This window comes from Bufo bufo, chromosome 1, assembly GCF_905171765.1.
Source record: "Bufo bufo chromosome 1, aBufBuf1.1, whole genome shotgun sequence".
NCBI lineage: Eukaryota > Metazoa > Chordata > Amphibia > Anura > Bufonidae > Bufo > Bufo bufo.
Window position 1 is genome coordinate 493,436,628 of NC_053389.1, and position 18,340 is coordinate 493,454,967.

At 41.7% G+C, this 18,340-nt stretch overlaps 1 protein-coding gene across 3 annotated transcripts in view; it reads right to left on the reverse strand.

Moving 5' to 3' along the window:
- PAWR (pro-apoptotic WT1 regulator) overlaps nucleotides 1-12,640 on the reverse strand; it is a 115,031-nt gene extending 102,391 nt beyond the window's left edge. The window contains exons 1-2 of one of the 3 annotated variants that reach the window (XM_040410386.1): nucleotides 12,540-12,640; nucleotides 10,594-11,195 (exon numbers count right to left, since the gene is read on the reverse strand). In XM_040410386.1, the coding sequence (XP_040266320.1) occupies nucleotides 10,594-11,097 (504 nt within the window). In that variant the 5' untranslated portion in view covers nucleotides 11,098-11,195; nucleotides 12,540-12,640. Of the gene's footprint in view, nucleotides 1-10,593; nucleotides 11,196-11,557; nucleotides 11,813-12,445 lie in introns of those variants that run through there. The other 2 variants (XM_040410371.1, XM_040410381.1) reach the window with 2 other exon arrangements.
- Between the last annotated feature and the right edge of the window lie 5,700 nt (nucleotides 12,641-18,340).

Below are 18,340 nucleotides of genomic sequence, written 5' to 3' on the forward strand. Positions count from 1 at the left end.
CCTGTCGGATCCGTCCTTCCGCTATTTCGCCGTGCCGCCGGACCGCCGCTCCGTCCCCATTGACTATAATGGAGACGGGGCGGAGCTCCGACGCAGCGCGGCAGTGCACGGCGAAAGGCCGTCGGACTAAAAGTCCTGCATGTCCGACTTTTTAGTCCGGCGGCCTCTCATTGCGAACTGCCGTGCTGCACCGGAGCTCCGCCCCGTCCCCATTATAGTCAATGGGGACGGAGCGGCGGCATGGCGAAATAGCGGAAGGACGGATCCGACAGGGTAAACAGCCTGTCGGATCCGTCCTGCCGCAAGTGTGAAAGTACCCTAAGAGCCATAAAGTCTGGCGTTGCAGTGAAGTCTCTGACCAATCACATTAAGTGAGGTCACATAATTGACCAATCAGTTGCTAAATGAATATTCATGAGTGGACAATTTCTTAAGATACATATATAAAATCAGGACAGCTGAAAAAAAATAAAAAAAATCACAGGTAGTGAAGATACAATACTGAAGTTACGATATTAATCGGTTCTGGGATGACCAATGTATGTGAAACCATTGTAACTTGAGTCCATAACTCCATGGAAAACCGGTAATCGGTTACAAAGCCAGAAAATGTCATCCAAGATAAGAGAACATAAAGATTTAAGAAAAGTAAGCAGATAACTAAGACAGATCACACACGCCCTTTCATATAACAGTCAAGATTGGATCGTGGAAGCTCTAAATGACTTTCTAGGAGGAGGACAGGGTTTTCTTAAACCTTGTTAATCTTGTATAGCAGTGTTCCTCAAGCCCAGTCCTCGGGACCCACCTGAGGGCTGTTTTCAGGATTTCCTTAGTATTAGGCACGTGACAGAATTAGTGTCAGTGCATCAGGACTTACCACAGGTATTCATACTGTGGGATATTCTCAAATCAGGACCGGTAGGTAGGCCCTGAGGACTAGAGTTGAGGAACACTGCTGTACAACACACAGTGTACTGGCATCAAATGGGGGAGCCCAGCCTGGTACAGAAAGTGGGCAGTAGAGTTCTGTAAAGAGGAGCTACTAGACACCATGATGTATTGTATGCGGAGTCTAGTTTCAACTTACGACGGGTCAGAAAAGACCATTGTATGCTGAAAATATTGTATCCTGAGGCCATTGTATTTTGAGAGATCATGTGTATCAGTAATTGGTCCAAATACATAAGAAACTTGCATTTTAGTGAGTGTAAAGATCAAGGTGTGAATGAGAACTGGCTTACTTGCCCATAGCAACCAATCAGAATCCACCTTTCATTTTCTAAAGGATCTGTGAAAAATGAAAGGTGGGATCTGATTGGTTGCTATGGGTAACTAAGCCAGTTCTACTCTCCACCCCCAAGTCTTTATAGAGTAGATGGGAGATGCCACTGCAGCCTCAGAATGTATATCTGTAGTCCATATTTCAGGTGTGAAGCACAATAGTGCAATCTTGTGAGAAGACTCACCATGGCCTGACCAAACAAGGTTCCCCTATCACCAAGAAGGTGATGACAGAGCTGAAAGCCTTCACATAATACATGCAAATTGCCAGCCCAAAGGGCATGAATACTCGGTTCTCACATTCCTCTTACCTGTGGAAGGAATGCATAAACATGTACGGCATGAATACATCTGCCCTCTTTTCCCAATTTCTGCTGGGCCGTAGACGTACCCTGTAGTCAGAGCAGCACTACAACGGCGACAGAAAATAGATTTATCTACACAAAGTCACCTATCATCATGCACGCCATATTGGTGCCGTTATCAGCATCTGCCGCTTTTTTTAATTGGCAAGAAAAGGTGTGGGGCTTGGCAGGATGACCAGCCAGATTTACTATAACGTACCCCAGAAACGGCACTACTCCAGCCCTGCCAGTTTGTAACACACGGAGGGCCAGAGATGTGCCCGATTTATACATTTACCTCCCATGCCTGATGTAAGGAAGGCTTAGTAATACATGTCGATGTTACCAACAGGACACCAAAGAAGAGTTTATGACATGCTATTGTATCGCCCTGTTTCATACTACCCGTTGTAGGATCTTGTCTTCTATGACATGTTAAGGGGTTATGCAGGAAGACATTCATAGCTTATCATCAGGATCAGATCTGCGGGGGTGCAACACCCAGGACCCTGCCGATCAGCTGTTAGAGGAGGCCCTGAGCGCTGCAGCCTCTTCCTAGGCCAGTGACATAATGTGACCTAGTTGCAGCTCAGCCATGTTCAAGTCAATGGGGCTGAGCTGCAATACCAAGCACCGCCACTATACAGTGTATGGCGCTATCCTTGGAAAGCTGCAAAGAGCCTACATCACTCACCTGAGCTCACAGATTGTTGGGTGCCATGACTTGGACCCCCACCATGTGATAATGATGACCTATCCTGAGGATAAGTCATCATTATTTTTTCCAGGATACCCATTTTAAAAGGGTTTTTGTCACCTCGAACAGCGGTGGCATATTGCTAGAGGGTTAGCGCCTTGTTTAAACCACCCCTTTTATATAATGCTACTGTCAGTAGAAAGGGACTGAAAGAAAAAGCGAAAAAGTATGGATTTTTGTTAAACATTTTAATTATTAAGCAAAAATCATGTTAAGGCTACTTTCACACTAGCAATCGGAGCGGATCCGTCTGATGTTTCATCAGACGGATCCGCTCCGATAATGCAGACGTTCGCATCCGTTCAGAACGGATGCGTCTGCATTAAAACTTAGAAAATTTTCTAAGTGTGAAAGTTGTCTGAGCGGATCCGTTCAGACTTTACATTGTAAGTCAATGGGGAACGGATCCGCTTGAAGATTGAGCCATATGGTGTCATCTTCAAGCGGATCCGTCCCCATTGACTTACATTGTAAGTCTGGACGGATCCGCTCGCCTCCGCACGGCCAGGCGGACACCCGAACGCTGCAAGCAGCGTTCAGGTGTCCGCTCACTGAGCGGAGCGGAGGCTGAGCGCTGGCAGGCGGATGCATTCTCAGTGGATCCGCCTCCACTGAGAATGCATTGGGGCCAGACAGATGCGTTCGGGGCCGCTCGTGAGCCCCTTCAAACGGAGCGCACGAGTGGACACCCGAACGCTAGTGTGAAAGTAGCCTAATGCAAACCAACCTCTACCATATTATTATTTTTTAACGAGCGTACAGTTGAAACCAGAAGTTTACATACTCTATATAAAAAAGACACATATGCATGTTTTTCTCAATATCAGAATAAACCTTTCGTTTTTGGTCAATTAGGATTACCATAATTATTATTATTATTTGACAAATGCCAGATTAATGAGAGAATGTTTTAAGGCATTTTTATTACTTTCTGCAATGTCAAAAGTTTACATACATTTCATTAATATTTGCTCCACCTGTAGTATACCACGACCTGATTCAGAACTTCACTCAGGCTCCACAATTATATCCACATAATCCACTCAGTCATATTCGTCTTATTTAAAAGGTTATTCGTGAGGTATAAATACTTTGCTTGTATTTTTCAGTCCTTTTATTCATATAAATAAATCACTATAATGCATAGGAATCCTGAGAGCGCTGAACTGATTGCTACCCCATGGTGCGCGACGTTTTGGGGGTCACGCCCCCTTAATCATGCATGCCTGTGGGTTGTAATCATGCGCTTTAAATACAATTTCACTTTTTTGGCAGATTTTCCATTTTAATCCATTGTTTCAAGTAATAAAGTAAGGGTTAACAGCCAAACAAAACTCAATATTTATTACCCTGATTCTGTAGTTTACAGAAACACCCCACATGTGGTCATAAACTTCTGTACGGGCACACGGCAGGGTGCAGAAGGAAAGGAACGCCATATGGTTTTTGGAGGGCAGATTTCACTGGGATCATTTTAAGTTGCCATGTCACATTTGAAGATCCCCCTGATGCACCCCTAGAGTAGAAACTCCTAAAGAATTACCCCATTTTGGAAACTACAGGATAAGGTGGCAGTTTTGTTGGTAATAGTTTAGGGTACATATGATTTTTGGTTGCGTTATATTACACTTTTTGTGAGGCAAGGTAACATCATCTTCACACAGTCTTTTGCTTTTGTTCAAGGGTTGATATGCACGTCGGACCAAAGCACGTTCATCTCTGGGACACAGAACCCGCCTCCTTCCTGAGCGGTATGATGGCTGAACATTCCCATCTTATTTGTACTTGCATATAATTGTTCGTACAGATGCACGAGGCACCTTGAGGTATCTTGAAATTGCACCCAAGGTTGAGCCAGACTTGTGCAAGTCCACAATTCTCTTCCTGATATCGTGGCTGATTTCTTTAGACCTTCCCATGATACTACACAAAGAAGCAGTGTGCTTCAGGTGTGCCTTTATATACATCCACAGGTGTGTCTCTAATTAACTCAGATGTTGCCAACAAACCTAACAGAAACTTCCAAACTCATGACATCATCATATGGCAGTCCAGAATAGTTTAAAGGCATAGTAATCTTACTGTATGTCAACTTTTGACATTGCAGAAAGTAATAAAAATGCCTTAAAACATTCTCTCTCTCGTTATTCTGGCATTTGGCAAATAATAATAATTATGGTAATCCTAATTGACCAAAACCAGGAAAGGTTTATTCTGATTTCATGTCAGATATTGAGAAAACCATCTATGTGTGTCTTTGTAAACTTCTGGTTTCAACTGTATATGAACGTTCAGGTGTTATCGCGGATAAAAATGACTAATTAGAACGTGATTACTATTTGTCGTGGTAACACTATCAGTTTTATACACGTGCGGATTACTAGAAGGGTGTAATGTTTACTGAGTCACGTCATACCTCTGAGCAAGTCATGCATCTGGATAGAACGGGTGAAATCTGCTCTGTGCATACTGGAAACAGAAATCACCATAAAGGCATTCTATAGAAACACATCATTATTAAAATGGACATGCCCTCTAACTGCAGGTCTGCAGCCATGACAAGATATTAAAGCATCAGTGCAGGAGGGGCAGCACGAAACGTGCAGCTACCACTTCTAGTCACAGTACAAGGGGAGCACTCCAGCTCAGGCGGACACTCTGCCAGGGGCTCCATCAGAAATTCTCTTTAAAAAAAGCAATGGGACCCATTATAATGACTGGGATCTGTCGGGGTGCCATAACTTTCGTTGCCCCAGAACAAAAAAGAAGTAAAAACAGCGCTGATGTGAACAGTTTTCAACCCTAAACTGGTAAATCAGAAGTTAGAACAGCGGCCAGCTTGGTAAGGAGGCATTCACACGGCCGTGTCCACTTTGCGGACCACAAAGCACAGACAGGGGCCGTGTGCAGCCCACATTGCGGGGGCAGACCCACGCATGTTGCGGCTAAACATAGGACATGGGGCGCAGACACACGGACCTGGAAGCACACTGAAGCTGCACACAGCCAAGTTCTTAGGCCTCATGCACACCGTATTTTTTTTTTTTTGCATCCGATCCGCATTTTTTGTGGATTGGGTACGGACCAAATCATTCCAACAGGGACACAAAAAATGCAGACAACACACTGTGTGCTGTTCGCATCCACACGTCCTGCAAAAAAGTCGCCCATTTTGAGGGTATCCTGAAATTGCAGGATTCCTAAGGCCGCTATCCATATTTTGTGGATCCTCGGTTTGCGGACCACAAAACACATACGGTTGTGAGCGTACTGTCTGCTGTTTTTACCTCACATAGATATAGGCACATTTCTGTCCAGTTGTGGCAGCCATTTTGCCATGCAATTCCATTGGACAGATGGCGTATGCCAGCAGCTCTAGGCTCGTTCTTCTAGCTGCCCTAGCCTCCCAGAATAGACAATGCACTGGCATGAAGACAAGTTCCTCACCTGCCATCTTCTCTTCCTCTTTCAGCAGCATAAGAATAAGGGGGAGACTTATCCAACTATCCAATAGGTTTGGTATAATGATGCAGGCTGCACATAGGGAAGCCCTGACAATGATCTAGCATTCTTCTCCAGATGATGTGAAGGCTGCTGAGATCTAGATATTGCCCACTTTGCTTGGTGTCCCAGCGTGACAACGAGCCATGTACACACACAGAGGAGCCCACCGCTCATGCCACAGTAAGACCCACAAGCACTGGAAATGCAGCTCTAGGGCACAGAATAGCATCTGCCAGTGCTGCAGTAATCTTGTGGATTGCCCACAAAAAAGTGGCACTCCCCAATAAAGGCCTTGACAACTGAATGCAGAGGCAGGCTGAGAACTTAAAGTGGCCCTGAAAAAAAAAAAGAAGTAACCCCATGTTGTAGGTGAATCCAAACTGACACAAAGGAGGGCAACACAAGCAGTCAGGGCCAGCAATACCTTAATGCAGCACAAAATACCGCCCCAGAAGAACCAAATGCCACAGCGCAACACAAAATACTGCCGCCCCCACCACAGTATTCAACGACAATGACACAGTTGAGTTTGGGAGGGCAACTGTGGTGGTCAGCCATATGCATATGTATCTGGTGCTCCTAGCATTACTTAATGCTGAGAACATCGGATTGTTATGTACCTGAGGAAAGCTCAGGCCCCGAACATTGCTGATCCCTGTCCTACGGTATTTTATACCTCATGCACATGCAGTACAGCAAATCTGTACAGATTCCAAGATCCACAACATGCTCACTATTGTGTGGATTCCACATATTCCATAATTCTATTGGATGTAATCTACAAGAGGATCTGCTGGAACTTCCACAGCAGAAATCTGGGTTTTAGCCTCCAATTTCTGCCTAAGGAAAATCTGACACATGTGAACATAAAATATTCTACAGTTTTCAAGCTAGCACCTTGATCTGAATACTTTTGTAATTGCATGTAATTAAGAATTTATCATGGCCACAGAGTTATTGAATAAAATGTATCTGTATAGCGCCACCTGCTGTTTGTTTTCTCTCTTATTTCTTTGTCCTGCTCACTGAGAAGGTCGCACATGCTCAGTTTCATCCTTCATCTGCCTTCTGAGCTGTGATAGGGAGAGCTGAGACACGCCCCCTTAGCTGCAGCAGAAAAGACCCTCCCCTTGAGCTGCCAGCTTGATATAAATCTAGCAGAGCAATGAATGAGGAGATCTCTGGATCCATGGGAGGTACAGGGCTGGTTCTAGCTTTGTTAGAAAGAGAGATGTCCGATTTCCATTTTTTACATCAATCATGGGATAGAAGTAGACAATAAAGGAAAAAAGAAACTCTGTTATGATTGCCTACGAAAACAGACACTAGATGCATTTTGTGGTGTTCCTCACAGAGATACAGTCCGTGTAGAGACACAAGGCCTATATACTGTAATGGCTCATGCGCATGACTGTAATTTTGGTCTGTGTCCGATCTGCATTTTTTGCATTCATTTCTAGGGGTCTGTAAAAAATTTGGACAGCACACAGATCTCATCCGTATTCTGTCCACATCCATGTGGTTGTTCCGCAAACTGTAGAGCATATCCTATTCTTTCGGACAAGAACAGACTGCATGCACATGGCTGGTATCCGTATTTTGTTGATCTGTGGTTTGCAGACCGCAAAATGCATATGGTGGTGTGCATGAGGCCTAAAAGTGTAGTAGGGACCAGCCGTCTTCTTTTTGGTAACACATAGGTAACCCTTGCCAGTCACCCCCGTACATATCTGAAAGCTATACAAACACTGATGAAGATCATGACATCCCGTCAGCTGTCCCAGACTACACATCTACTGCATATAGTCAGTAAATGTTGGAATGACCCCCGGGGGCACTGGAAGTGTCCCAGCTTGATCTACATAGACATGATGATGCGACGATTCTACATAACAAGCCCCAGAGGCGACGTTCTGCTGGGGTCCATAGGACACAAACTGAGATGCTGCGGGGGATTTTGGCAAAACTTAAGACAGAAAGTAAATAATACTACTGCAACTCTAGCTCCACGCGAAATACGTTGGGACCTACATAAACAGCAATTCCATAGTGTCGGTGTTAGTGCCAGGAACGGGAACGACTCTCATCAGCAGAGAAGCCTTTCCCAGATAGATGTTCACATCTCTGGAAGAGAACAGCCTGCCGGAGTTCCCAGATCCGGCATTGCCGGATTCACTAGTTCACCGACAGATCTCCATTGACTGTAATGAGGTCTGGTGGTGATCTGCCTGCTTTCCGGCATAAATGTCGGGTTTCGGTCGGACAAATACCACTGTATGCAGCAGTTTTTGGGGTTTTTGAAACCAAAGGGGTTGGGTAAAATAATAAAAAAGAGAGTATCTTGCCATCCTGAGTCTGCTCTGATCTTCCTGGGCTTGTTTGACTGCAGTGGTCATGTTCTGTATAGCTCTGCAGCCAATCACTGACCTCAGTGGTGAATGGAGCGGGAACGCTCTGAGACCAGTGACTGATTGCAGCGGTATACAGGACTGGAGTCAAACAATACATCACTGGCTGCAGTCCAAAAAGAGGACAGAGCTGGCGGTGCTGGATCGGAGGGGAATTTTTTAGTATTATTATTATTATTATTATTATTATTTTACCCCCCTCCATCTCTTTGGTAAAATAAAAAATAAAAACTCAAACAGCCCCTTTAAGTCTCGCTCCAAGGCATATTAAATATAAGACTGCCCTATCCTGCTGGGATAGTCAAACACCCGCCACTGTCTGAGTAGCCGGCGGTCGCTGTATATTACATTAGGAAATTCCCTTTTAGTTTTCTAGAGCTCGTGTTCAGCAGGTGAGGGGCGGTATACTAATAGGCCACATACTGTAAGAAAAGAAGAAAGGTTGGCCACTGGGATGGAGCAATTAGGCGGCATTTCTTTCCCGGGCACAGACTGTTCCTAATTATAAGCAGATTTCACAGTGAAACACATGATTATAGGGAAAGGGCAAGCAAAGCCCCCTTCCATGTAACATCTCCTTTTTGGGATCACAATTACCGTGTCTATTGTCCAGTTCACATTTCTTCACTACAACCCCCACTATGTGCTGCTGCTTCCAACAGCAATGATGTGAATGTGTTCTTTTCTGTTTTCACTTCTGATGGGCACAATGGTGGGGGAATATATTAGGACTACGGCCTCGTTCACATGTACCTAATGGGGGTGGGGCGGGATGAATCAAAACTGGCGGAAAGGAAAACTGGCTTAGTTGCCCATAGCAACCAATTAGATTTCACATTTCATTTGCAGAGCTCCTTTGGAAAAAGAATAGTGGATTCTGATTAGCTGCTATGGCCAACTAAGCCAGTTTTGATAAATCTCCCGAAATGACTTTAAGGCCTCATGCACCCGACCATTGTGTGCTTTGCGGTCCGCAAATTGCAGATCCGCAAAACACGGAAGGCGTCCGTGTGCATTCCGCCATTTGCGGAACGGCACGGACACCCTTTGATATAACTGCCTATTCTTGTCCGCAAAACGGACAAGAATAGGAAAAGTTATATTTTTTTTGCGGACCACGGAACGAAGCAACGGATGCGGACGGCACACGGAGTGCTGTCCGCATCTTCTGTGGCCCCATTGAAGTGAATGTGTCCGCATCCGAGCCGATGTGGACCAAAACAACGGCCGTGTGCATGAGGCCTAATGTGTGTATTGACACATCAGTGGTTTTCCAAGGACAGAAACATGCCCCCTTTTTTTTGTCCTTCACACACATTATAGCCTATGGGCCCATGAAAACCACGGACACAACATGGATGCTGCCGTCTGTGGTTTTCACTGATCGTTGCTAGGATGTGCTATGGAAATTAATTTTAAGCCTAGCAGTGTCTGTCGAATACAGATGATACACAGAGAGCAAAAAAAAACACGGGTTCTTTACGGATGACCATCCTGTCATGGACGTCCTTACGGACGTGAGGCACGCCACATTCATTAGGACGCACATACACTCAATACATTTAGCCCATCTTATGGCGGTCCAAGTGATAAGCTGGTGGAGATATGTGCTGTCACTTCTGGCTTCAATTTTAAAAACTTTGCCAGGCCCTGGAAAAAGCGGGGTAAAACTGAATAAAAAAAAGTCACAAATTCTTGCAAAAATTTGTGCACCAGAAAACTGACAAACGGCCTTTGATAAATCTTCTCCATTGCTTTTTGAGAATGTAGCCTGGCGAGGGGTACGGTGCCACCAAACGGGGCATTTCAATATGACCACACATTGCAATCGATAAAATCTGTGGTAGAAACCAAACAGCATAGAATAGAAATCCTACAACATAAATGGACATACTACGGATTTAAAATCCGTACCGCAGGTCAGTTTCCCCTGCAATACTCAACATCACATGGGAAAATACTCTGCAGGAATACTCCAGAAATGTCTAATACAGGCAAGTCCAGCCGCTAGGAGTGGGAGGAGCGAACTTCTGTTTTCAGGTTCGGCGTACAAGGGTCGGGTTATCTAAGAATTCCGTTATGGATAACTTATGGTCCGTGGTAGCGGAATCCATAACGGAATTCTTTGATAACCCGAACCTTGTACCCTGAACCTGAAAACAGAAGTTCCCTCAACACTACTCTAGGACCCACACCTTCCTGTAAGCTGGGGTCTCCTGCCCCTATCCTGGATGAACAGAGAGGTGCCAGGGATAGCTGGCACAGCCTTCTATAGATGCATATTACATTGACTTACTTCTGTTGATGGAATATTGACCACCCCTGTAGACCTCCTTTTTTCCCGCAGTTTTCTCTTCTCAATCTGCCCTTTCCCCTTCCTGGCACTTGGACCACTGCAGCCTTTTCCTTTGTCCTTTGTCTTACTTGGACTGTCCTGAGAAGCGGGTGGTGGCGATTCATCCTGCGTTACCCCATCTTGTACCGGGGCTGGGGTCTTTCTTGGCTGCGCCACCGAGGAGCCTACAGGCTGGTCTTCTTCTGTCCTCCTGATGGCTGGAGCTTTTAGTACAGAGACGGCAGCAGGCGCCTGGGTATTGCTGTTTGGAGCATTGCTACTGCTGTTATTATTGTTCACCTCACTGCTTGTCTTATTCACTATGTCCGTCGCCCCAGAGGTGCCCGCCATCTCAGCCGCATACATCTTCGCCCTCATTTTCTCCCGCTTGGCCTTCCATTCCTCCAAGAAATCCGTTGTGTTAGAAGAAGATGGGGTGTGTGACCTAAAGCCACCGCTCGCCATGTTCTCTGCGTTTACCTGGCACAAGGCTCTCCAGAAGTGAAGGACATGAAACGGGCACTCGACAAAGCAAAGACAGGCAGACAGAAGACGATGCCAACCTAAAGGAAACATACAGCATTTATAAGGAAGTACCAAACCTACAAAACATTCAGGGGGGGGCAGAAACCTCCGGCATTCCAGCTGTTGTGAAACTACAATTCCCAGTATGCCATGTTCGAGAATAAGTGTGCTTGATGGGAGTTGTAGTTTTACAACTGCTGGAGGCTGCTGCCCCCTGGTCTAAACAGAGACAATGCGGCAGGACTGAGTTTATGACTTGGCACACCTCTCTGCACAGCAATGCAAACCAAAATGGCAAATCCAGCTCTGCTACATCTGTATGCACGTTATTATTAAAGAGAACTCATTGGTAATAGCACAGAAACATGCACGGTGCCATATTTTGCTACAAACCCTTCACCTGGGCGCCCAGCACGTCGCTGTCCTGGTGCCAGGAAGTGCGATGGTAGAGGCAGCTCTAGTTTTGGGCAGACACCCTGCCCAGATCTCACAGGCACCCACTGCCCCACAACATAGTGCTGGCTCCTAAGATCAGATAAATCTAAATCCCTGGGAGGAAACAAGACGGAGATCAGCCCTTTCCTTCTTCTACAGAGAAAATGGAGCAGCCAAATGCCAACATGGCACAGAATCAAAAGCTGCCCTCAGTACCAATGCAGTACCCGGCTTTATACAAAGTGCCTCCTAGTCGTGTCACATGACCTACCTGGTGTCAGACCGGTCAGTCGGGTGGTTCCCACATTACTAGATTTAGTGGCAGGTAGTGGTAGCGTAGTCAGTGGGCAGGTACTGGGATGGCAGAAAGGCTGCCATTATGGTGGGCAGCAATACTTCAGCTTTCATAGTAATGCCATGATGTAGTGTATATGGGACCCTACACCGCATGACATAGCAGAGCCCAGCTTACTGTGATAATACTGACTGCCATCTGTCCTTTACATAGGACCAAATGACAATGTCAGCTCTGCTATACAAAGTCTCCATAACATATTCACCTACCACAAACTAAAAGCCCAGGGCACAGAACTGGCAAGCACATGAAGGCTGGCACAGGTCACAGTGACATCAGCACAAGTGGCACAGAAGACCCCGGAGCCTCTCCTCATAACATGTCTCCCAGTCATACGACTCCCATCATGTCCTCCTAATGACAGAAGTAGTCCGCCTGCTCACAGCTGCCCTCCCCACCTCCCCGGCTTCCCAGCAGGAGAACTTTCAGATGCCACTTTCATACCAGCCTCTCCTCATGCGGTAACAAAGCTCCCAGGTGGTGCCCGGGCCCCATTACCTGTGTGACGGGAGGGCGGCCGAGCTGGCTGACGGCTATCAGTCACCGGGCTCCCAAACTCCGGGGCAAGGTGCGGCGAGCCTCGTACACTCACCTCTCACTGGCTGGATCCCAGTCCCCGGAAGAAGTCGGAAGTTCCCGAGCCTTTCCGAAGCGGGACGAGCTCTAGGCGCGCCAAGGGAGGCGACTATTGTGATCGCCAATTCCCGGAATGTGCCGAGAGTAGTAGTTACTGGGTACAATGGGAGTTGTGTTCCACGTACACACGGAGGGCTAACGTGTCCTACACACACTGGCGAGATAGAGAGATGAGATAGAGAGATAGAGAGATAGATAGGATAGATAGGATAGATAGATAGATAGATAGATAGATAGATAGATAGATAGATAGATAGATAGATAGATAAGACTGGTAGAGATAGATAATAGTAGATATGTATATATAGATAGATAGATAGATAGATAGATAGATAGATTAGACAGATAGATAGATAGATAGATAGATAGATAGATAGATAGATATGTATCTCTACCAGTCTGTCTTATTTATCTATCAGTCTGTCTTATTTATCTATCAGTCAGTCTTATCTATCTATCTATCTATCATTTATCAGTCTGTCTAATCTATCAATCTATCTATCTCTACCAGTCAGTCTTATTTATCTATCTATCTATCATTTATCAGTCTGTCTAATCTATCAATCTATCTATCTATCTATTTATCTATCTATCTCTACCAGTCAGTCTTATTTATCTATCTATCATTTATCAGTCTGTCTAATCTATCTATTTATCAATCTATCTATTTCTACCAGTCAGTCTTATCTATCTATCTCTACCAGTCAGTCTTATTTATCTATCTCTACCAGTCAGTCTTATTTATCTATCTCTACCAGTCAGTCTTATTTATCTATCTCTACCAGTCAGTCTTATCTATCTATCTCTACCAGTCAGTCTTATTTATCTATCTATCTATCATTTATCAGTCTGTCTAATCTATCAATCTATCTATCTCTACCAGTCAGTCTTATTTATCTATCTATCTATCATTTATCAGTCTGTCTAATCTATCAATCTATCTATCTATCTATTTATCTATCTATCTCTACCAGTCAGTCTTATTTATCTATCTATCATTTATCAGTCTGTCTAATCTATCTATTTATCAATCTATCTATTTCTACCAGTCAGTCTTATCTATCTATCTCTACCAGTCAGTCTTATTTATCTATCTCTACCAGTCAGTCTTATTTATCTATCTCTACCAGTCAGTCTTATTTATCTATCTCTACCAGTCAGTCTTATCTATCTATCTCTACCAGTCAGTCTTATTTATCTATCTATCTATCATTTATCAGTCTGTCTAATCTATCAATCTATCTATCTCTACCAGTCAGTCTTATCTATCTATCATTTATCAGTCTGTCTAATCTATCTATTTATCTATCTCTACCAGTCAGTCTTATCTATCTATCTCTACGAGTCAGTCTTATTTATCTATCTATCTATCATTTATCAGTCTGTCTAATCTATCAATCTATCTATCTCTACCAGTCAGTCTTATCTATCTATCATTTATCAGTCTGTCTAATCTATCTATCTATCTATCATTTATCAGTCTGTCTAATCTATCTATCTATCTATCTATCTATTATCTATACCAGTCTGTTCTATCTATCTATCTATCTATCTATCTCTACCAGTCAGTCTTATCTATCTATCTATCTATCTATCTATCTATCTCTACCAGTCAGTCTTATCTATCTGTCTCTACCAGTCAGTCTTATTTATCTATCTATCTATCATTTATCAGTCTGTCTAATCTATCAATCTATCTATCTCTACCAGTCAGTCTTATCTGGCTAGCTATCTATCTAAGACTGACTGGTAAAGATAGATAGATAGATAGATAGATAGATAGATAGATAGATAGAACAGACTGGTAGATGATTGATAGATATGAGAGAGATAGATAGATTAGACAGACTGATAAATAAACAAGACAGACTGGTAGAGATAGATAGATAGATTAGACAGACTGGTAGAGATAGATAGATTAGACAGACTGATAAATAAACAAGACAGACTGGTAGATAGATAGATATGTATCTCTACCAGTCTGTCTTATCTATCTATCAGTCTGTCTAATCTATCTATCTCTACCAGTCAGTCTTATCTATCTATCTCTACCAGTCAGTCTTATCTATCTATCATTTATCAGTCTGTCTAATCTATCTATCTATCTCTACCAGTCAGTCTTATCTATCTATCTATCTATCATTTATCAGTCTGTCTAATCTATCTATCTATTTCTACCAGTCAGTCTTATCTATCTATCTCTACCAGTCAGTCTTATCTATCTATCTATCTATCTATCATTTATCAGTCTGTCTAATCTATATATCTATCTCTACCAGTCAGTCTTATTTATCTATCTATCTATCATTTATCAGTCTGTCTAATCTATCAATCTATCTATCTCTACCAGTCAGTCTTATTTATCTATCTATCTATTATCTATCTATCATTTATCAGTCTGTCTAATCTATCTATCTATCTATTATCTATACCAGTCTGTCCTATCTATCTATCTCTACCAGTCAGTCTTATTTATCTATCTATCTATCCATCATTTATCAGTCTGTCTAATCTATCAATCTATCTATCTCTACCAGTCAGTCTTATCTAGCTAGCTATCTATCTAAGACTGACTGGTAAAGATAGATAGATAGATAGATAGATAGATAGATAGATAGATAGAACAGACTGGTAGATGATTGATAGATATGAGAGAGAGAGATAGATTAGACAGACTGATAAATAAACAAGACAGACTGGTAGATAGATAGATATGTATCTCTACCAGTCTGTCTTATCTATCTATCAGTCTGTCTAATCTATCTATCTCTACCAGTCAGTCTTATCTATCTATCTCTACCAGTCAGTCTTATCTATCTATCTATCTATCTATCTATCATTTATCAGTCTGTCTAATCTATCTATCTATCTATCTATCTATCTATCTCTACCAGTCAGTCTTATTTATCTATTTATCTATCTATCATTTATCAGTCTGTCTAATCTATCAATCTATCTATCTCTACCAGTCAGTCTTATCTATCTATTATCTATCTATCTATCATTTATCATTCTGTCTAATCTATCTATCTATCTATTATCTATACCAGTCTGTCCTATCTATCTATCTATCTATCTATCTATCTATCTATCTCTACCAGTCAGTCTTATTTATCTATCTATCTATCTATCTATCCATCATTTATCAGTCTGTCTAATCTATCAATCTATCTATCTCTACCAGTCAGTCTTATCTAGCTAGCTATCTATCTAAGACTGACTGGTAAAGATAGATAGATGGATAGATAGATAGATAGATAGATAGATAGATAGATAGATAGATAGAACAGACTGGTAGATGATTGATAGATATGAGAGAGAGAGATGGATAGATTAGACAGACTGATAAATAAACAAGACAGACTGGTAGAGATAGATAGATTAGACAGACTGGTAGAGATAGATAGATTAGACAGACTGATTAATAAACAAGACAGACTGGTAGATAGATAGATATTTATCTCTACCAGTCTGTCTTATCTATCTATCAGTCTGTCTAATCTATCTATCTCTACCAGTCAGTCTTATCTATCTATCTATCTATCTCTACCAGTCTATCTATCTCTATCAGTCTGTCTTATCTATCTATCTATCATTTATCAGTCTGTCTAATCTATCTATCTATCTCTACCAGTCAGTCTTATCTATCTATCTATCATTTATCAGTCTGTCTAATCTATCTATCTATCTATTTCTACCAGTCAGTCTTATCTATCTATCTCTAGCAGTCAGTCTTATTTATCTATCTCTACCAGTCAGTCTTATCTATCTATCTCTACCAGTCAGTCTTATTTATCTATCTATCATTTATCAGTCTGTCTAATCTATCAATCTATCTATCTCTACCAGTCAGTCTTATTTATCTATCTATCATTTATCAGTCTGTCTAATCTATCAATCTATCTATCTATCTATCTATCTATCTCTACCAGTCAGTCTTATCTATCTATCTATCTATCTATCTATCTATCTATCATTTATCAGTCTGTCTAATCTATCTATCTATCTATCTCTACCAGTCAGTCTTATCTATCTATCTCTACCAGTCAGTCTTATTTATCTATCTATCTATCTATCTATCATTTATCAGTCTGTCTAATCTATCAATCTATTTATCTCTACCAGTCAGTCTTATCTATCTATCATTTATCAGTCTGTCTAATCTATCTATTTATCTATCTATCTCTACCAGTCAGTCTTATCTATCTATCTATCTATCTATCTATCATTTATCAGTCTGTCTAATCTATCTATCTATCCATCTCTACCAGTCAGTCTTATCTATCTATCTCTACCAGTCAGTCTTATTTATCTATCTATCTATCTATCTATCTATCTATCTATCATTTATCAGTCTGTCTAATCTATCTATCTATCTATCTATCTCTACCAGTCAGTCTTATCTATCTATCTATCTATCTATCTATCATTTATCAGTCTGTCTAATCTATCAATCTATCTATCTCTACCAGTCAGTCTTATCTATCTATCATTTATCAGTCTGTCTAATCTATCTATTTATCTATCTCTACCAGTCAGTCTTATCTATCTATCTCTACCAGTCAGTCTTATCTATCTATCTCTACCAGTCAGTCTTATCTATCTATCTATCATTTATCAGTCTGTCTAATCTATCTATCTATCTATCTATCTATCTATTATCTATACCAGTCTGTTCTATCCATCTATCTATCTATCTCTACCAGTCAGTCTTATCTATCTATCTATCTATCTATCTATCTATCTATCTATCTATCTATCTATCTCTACCAGTCAGTCTTATCTATCTGTCTCTACCAGTCAGTCTTATTTATCTATCTATCTATCTATCTATCTATCATTTATCAGTCTGTCTAATCTATCAATCTATCTATCTCTACCAGTCAGTCTTATCTAGCTAGCTATCTATCTAAGACTGACTGGTAAAGATAGATAGAGAGATAGATAGATAGATAGATAGATAGATAGATAGATAGATAGATAGATAGAACAGACTGGTAGATGATTGATAGATATGAGAGAGATAGATAGATTAGACAGACTGATAAATAAACAAGACAGACTGGTAGAGATAGATAGATTAGACAGACTGGTAGAGATAGATAGATTAGACAGACTGATAAATAAACAAGACAGACTGGTAGAGATAGATAGATTAGACAGACTGGTAGAGATAGATAGATTAGACAGACTGATAAATAAACAAGACAGACTGGTAGATAGATAGATATGTATCTCTACCAGTCTGTCTTATCTATCTATCAGTCTGTCTAATCTATCTATCTCTACCAGTCAGTCTTATCTATCTATCTCTACCAGTCAGTCTTATCTATCTATCTATCATTTATCAGTCTGTCTAATCTATCTATCTATCTATTTCTACCAGTCAGTCTTATCTATCTATCTCTACCAGTCAGTCTTATTTATCTATCTCTACCAGTCAGTCTTATCTATCTATCTCTACCAGTCAGTCTTATTTATCTATCTATCATTTATCAGTCTGTCTAATCTATCAATCTATCTCTACCAGTCAGTCTTATTTATCTATCTATCATTTATCAGTCTGTCTAATCTATCAATCTATCTATCTATCTATCTATCTCTACCAGTCAGTCTTATCTATCTATCTATCTATCTATCTATCTATCATTTATCAGTCTGTCTAATCTATCTATCTATCTATCTATCTCTACCAGTCAGTCTTATCTATCTATCTCTACCAGTCAGTCTTATTTATCTATCTATCTATCTATCATT